This window comes from Pseudorasbora parva, chromosome 17 (genome assembly GCF_024679245.1).
Source record: "Pseudorasbora parva isolate DD20220531a chromosome 17, ASM2467924v1, whole genome shotgun sequence".
Lineage (NCBI taxonomy): Eukaryota > Metazoa > Chordata > Actinopteri > Cypriniformes > Gobionidae > Pseudorasbora > Pseudorasbora parva.
Genome location: NC_090188.1, coordinates 38,488,757 through 38,493,245, shown reverse-complemented (window position 1 = coordinate 38,493,245; position 4,489 = coordinate 38,488,757). Strand labels below are relative to the sequence as shown.

At 41.5% G+C, this 4,489-nt stretch overlaps 1 protein-coding gene across 2 annotated transcripts; it reads right to left on the bottom strand.

Annotated features, from left to right (window-relative positions):
* Window positions 1-591: 591 nt before the first annotated feature.
* On the bottom strand, window positions 592-4,489 carry LOC137045073 (serine/threonine-protein kinase pim-2-like). 2 transcript variants are annotated; one of them, XM_067421542.1, is made up of 10 exons: window positions 3,944-4,489; window positions 3,445-3,714; window positions 2,990-3,280; window positions 2,618-2,824; window positions 2,396-2,490; window positions 2,216-2,266; window positions 1,634-2,015; window positions 1,353-1,532; window positions 1,012-1,157; window positions 592-767 (listed from the first exon to the last, which is right to left on the bottom strand). In XM_067421542.1, the coding sequence occupies exons 1-9, from the start codon at window positions 3,975-3,977 to the stop codon at window positions 1,018-1,020; spliced, it is 1,650 nt and encodes a 549-aa protein (XP_067277643.1). In that variant the 5' UTR covers window positions 3,978-4,489; the 3' UTR covers window positions 592-767; window positions 1,012-1,017. The 2 variants fall into 2 exon arrangements, with proteins under 2 accessions (XP_067277643.1, XP_067277644.1); XM_067421543.1 differs by lacking the exon at window positions 1,012-1,157 and having other exon boundaries at window positions 3,944-4,486.

The following is a 4,489-nucleotide window of genomic DNA, read 5'->3' as shown; positions in this document are numbered from 1 at the left end:
GTTACAGCTGGGCTCAAAGTTTCAAACTTCCTTAAAAAGACGAGACGGGATGACATCAAATAACTGGATGAAAACAAGTTAGTGAATCGGTTGGTGAACAGATCAAGGGGGGATTATATATTGCTGGATTAAAGGAAGCCTTGATCGCCGAAACATTTTTTACGTTTCCCAAGATGAAACAAAAGAAGGAGCTGGTAAGGGCTTTAGCACTGAATCAATTGTCTTAAACAGAATTCTCGGCCGATTTGCATTTTCAGTTGATGAGTTTTGAGAGGAATTTAGATTTTGCCTCTTTCCCTGATTTTTGGTAACTGGTTACGCATGCACTTAAACATTAAGATACTTGGAGTTTATCGCTTTTCCTCTTCCGCTCTGCCTCACAACACTCTTGTCAAAGAGAGCGAGTAAAATCATTTAGCCAAGGCTGAGCGGGGCCTTTCCCTCAGCTTTCCTGGGCTTAACGGGAGCAACACAGAAATGGAGCAGGATTCAGTAAAAACCTGTTTAATTCGTCGAAGAGATTGATTGGTCATTTATAAAACACTACATAAATAAAGATGGGTTGTCTTAGCAGAAATTACTTTTAAAACAAAGCAAAAGTGTCTGTGATGAGTTGATGTCTTGGATCTCTCGTGTTCTTGCTCAGACGTGGGCCGGCTCTGATCTCTGGTGTGGCGGCTCGAGTTCTGGCAGGTCGAGGTCAGACTTCAGGCTTCGGCTCAAGTCTCCAGCTCAAGCCCTTCACCAAGGACAGCAAGTGGTATTTCCTATCCAATACAAAGATTAGATGAACATGTCAACTCATGAAGGTTTTTTAGAGCTGATTTACAACAGAACCGAATTCTTGCGATTGAATCAATGATTGTGTTATTTTCCTGTTTATTACTGTGAAGCCGCTCTGAAACAATCTGTATTGTATAAAGCGCTGTATAAATTAAACTGCACTACAAATAATCCAGAATTGAAGATAAATGATAATAATCCTACTCTGTCTGTTACACTTCCTCACACCTGAAATCACTGATCGAGTAAATCTCCTGATCTTCTCCTGAACTTCTCCAGATCATTTCTAATCCATTCATGTTGTAACATCTGCTCTAACGTGGGCCGTTTCGCTGGATCCCGGGCTAGGCACTGTCTAATCAGATCACTGCATTCTGTGCAAATTTATTAAGGAGAAAGCTGGTTAGTCATGACCATGTGACACGAATGTTGGAAAACAGCATCTGATGGACAATAAACTCAACGTATTTAAACATGAAAAATCTTACATACTTCACCTTTACCTGTTCCTGTTCAGAGATTTTGCTTTATGTGTGTGTTTATCAATGTTGTCAATATTTTTCACTCACCTTTGGATAAGTTGGAGTTCTGAAATGTAACTTTGGCTTGTGTGATGTCCGTTCTGTTGCCAAAGGGAGAACGTGCGTTCACCATCTCGAACAACAACACTCCTAGAGCCCAGACATTTGTTGGGACGGCGTGGAATCGAGATTCTGTGAAGACTTCAGGTGGGCAGTAAGCCTGTATTCCTGTAAGCAACACATTTGCACATTGTTGAGCAATTTTTTTCAAAGCGTCAAATAATCAGAAAGTCACTACATCCAGGTTTCCAGACTCCAAAAATACTCACCACGGTATATTTTTCTCTCGTAGCCATCAGCACTAAGTAGCTGACCGCAGCCGAAGTCTATCAGCTTGAGCTCTAACGTGTTTGTCTTCACCAGGAAATTCTGTGCATGAACGTCATTATGAAAGACGCCATGCTCGATGCAGTGTTGTACTGCCAGCACAGCCTGTCGCATGAGGACCCGTGCTGTAGTTTCATCCAGTTGAGGATCCCGAATGATGAAGTCCAGCAAGCTCTCGCAGGGTTCAGGGAACTCCATTATGAGACTGAATGTCCGAGGATGTTCAAACCAGTCGTATAATTGTATGACGTAGGGGCTTATGGGTTCTTTCCTCATCATAAGCAGCAGCGCCACTTCTGTAACGAGAGGTTCGGGATGGCCAGGCTAGAGGAAAGTAGAAGACAGAAGGTTAGCTGGGTAAAAATCGGAAGAAAACTTTTCTTTGATCTTTATAGATACGATCATCAGAGCCTTTCCAGGTTTATTGATCTATTACATTTACACCTAATGCTTCCTCCAGGTGTACTGACTACAGTAATCAGCACTTAAACAACAAATACTCAATCAACTTTAGACCAACTTACAATATCAAGATAACAATTATTGTCAATTTTGCGCATCTGCTTGATGGCAACCTGCAAAAAAAAAAAAAAAGTGTTCAGTCAAAGTGTTCAACCACCTGACTTTGGACATAACATTTATGATTTGAGCATCTAAGTATTAACCCATCTGAATAAATATGTTTTGATGCAAGATTGCTTTACCTTTTTGCCATCAAATTTCCGAGTTCCCTTGAACACTCTTCCGAATCCTCCGGATCCAATCATCTCGCCCACGTGATAGAGAGTCTCAAAGGAGTCTGAAAAAGAAAATATGAGAAATATATGAGTTTGCTACATCCTTTGTTTTATATGAAAAAAGTCAGTTCAAACAAGACGATAATACTGTTTAGAACAATGTTGGAGAAATAATGTCTGCAGACTGACCATTATTTGGTTTGACTCCAGCGTGATCGGGATCAGGTGATGATGGACCAGGATCAGGCTCTGGCTCCAGATCCGCTGGAGGAACAAAAGTCTCCACAACATCCACAGCACTGAGACAACAGCAAAGGAGCGAACGCTTCATAGCCTTCCACGCGTTCCTGAGGAAAGGACCAACTCCTTTCCTCTTCCTACATACTGAAGGTTTTTCTGACATGAAGAAAACAAAACTGAATTATTACAAACATCTCTGGCGTCAAATTAGGCAATCATGAAATTAAATAGACTTACATTTTACTGTTAAAATGGTTACCAGTAAAGTTTAATTCATTGTGGCTGTACCCTTTACACCGCCCAGCTTTATTTGAGTCTCACCTGTTGAGCTCTTGTTCACTGGTGAAGCCTCCGTAAGGCCATGTGAAGTCTCCGCTGGCTCGACGGGAACTTGACCTGGCAGCGGAGGGCACGTCCACTCTTCCAGGCTGTCGGACCTGGACAAAGAACAGTCGCTGCAACTGCCCTGTTCGTTTCGGCTGTCTGATCTATCGCCACTCCACCTCCAGTCGACGATGTACGAGCCTCTGCTGCTGAGGCTAAACGTCTCTCTACAGAACCGCCGCACTATAATGTCCTCAGAGAGGGACAAAGATGATGTGGACATGATGCCTGGTGAAGACATTTTTTATAATATTAATAATCAATGTCAGTAGTCACATCAAATTGTCAAACTTCAAACATCAAACTTCATTTTCATCTTCAAACTTTCTATTTTCAATAACACATTATATGTTAACTGAGCCATAACTTCATTAATAAAAGCCTTTTCTGACCTCTGCGAAAGCTTTTGGATGGAGTGGACGGGTGTCCATCATCTTGGCTCCGCCGGCTGCCGCTCTGCCACTCGCTCCTCCTGTCAGTCGGACCTGCGGACACAGAAAACTCAGAAGACAGAGCTGCTAAATGTGAAGGAAGCTCCAGAATCGGTGTGTGGGTCGGGTCTGGCAGCGGATCCTGATCACGGTCATCAGAACCGGGTCTCCAAACCTCCTGACCAGCCGTCTGAGAGAAGGAGGCTCTCCTGGATCTGGAGCGGCCTGAGGCTGGAATATTTCATCACATAGTTAGTAATGTTTTAATAATGATCAATATCAATGTCATTGGTCAATTAAAAGTTGATTTCAGGAATCAAATACATGTGATCACTTTGCTGGCAAAATTGGGGGATCAAATGAGTTACCTCACACAATTTTCTTCACATTAATATAGTCAATCATTGTACAACATCATAACATAAAATCCCATAAACAAATGAAAAACTAAAGCCCTCACCTCCTTCTTCAGCCATCATATGAGCCATCGACATCCTCCTCCAATCTGCAATAAAAACAATACAAAACACACAACAAAATACAATACAACACAATACACTCTCCTCAGAAATCCTCCTCTCAGAAAAGAAAAACAAAAAAATTAACAAAACTCGAAACTCATAAAATAAGAAAAGAACAAGAAGACAAAAGTATCCTTCGAAATAATAAGAACTACTCAAAACTCAGAAATATAATTGTGTAAAAAAGTTAAAGGATATATGCTCCGATGTTTTTCCAGAATAAAAGTCTCGTCTCAGGAATCTCAGCTTCAAAATCTCAAGATCGCACAGAAAATATTCTGCAAATGTTTGTGAATTCGCCTCGTCTCTCTCAGCAACAGATCGCGATCGGTGCGTGTAGATGAGTCAGAATTCATAACACGCGTCGCCATAGCAACTAACACTACAACGAGCAGAGCGCGTGACCGCGCATCGATCTGAACACATTTATTGAATAGTTAACAACTTAATTTTGACGTTTTCTTTGATACATATGAGATTTATTC

Excerpts from the sequence above, each read along its gene's own strand:
- LOC137045073 (XM_067421542.1), bottom strand. The coding sequence starts at position 3,977 with ATGTCGATGGCTCATATGATGGCTGAAGAAGGAG. Across the intron at positions 3,715-3,943 it reads TATGATGGCTGAAGAAGGAG|CCTCAGGCCGCTCCAGATCC; the intron begins GTGAGGGCTTTA and ends GAAATATTCCAG. Across the intron at positions 1,533-1,633 it reads CGAGAGAAAAATATACCGTG|GAATACAGGCTTACTGCCCA; the intron begins GTGAGTATTTTT and ends TGTTGCTTACAG.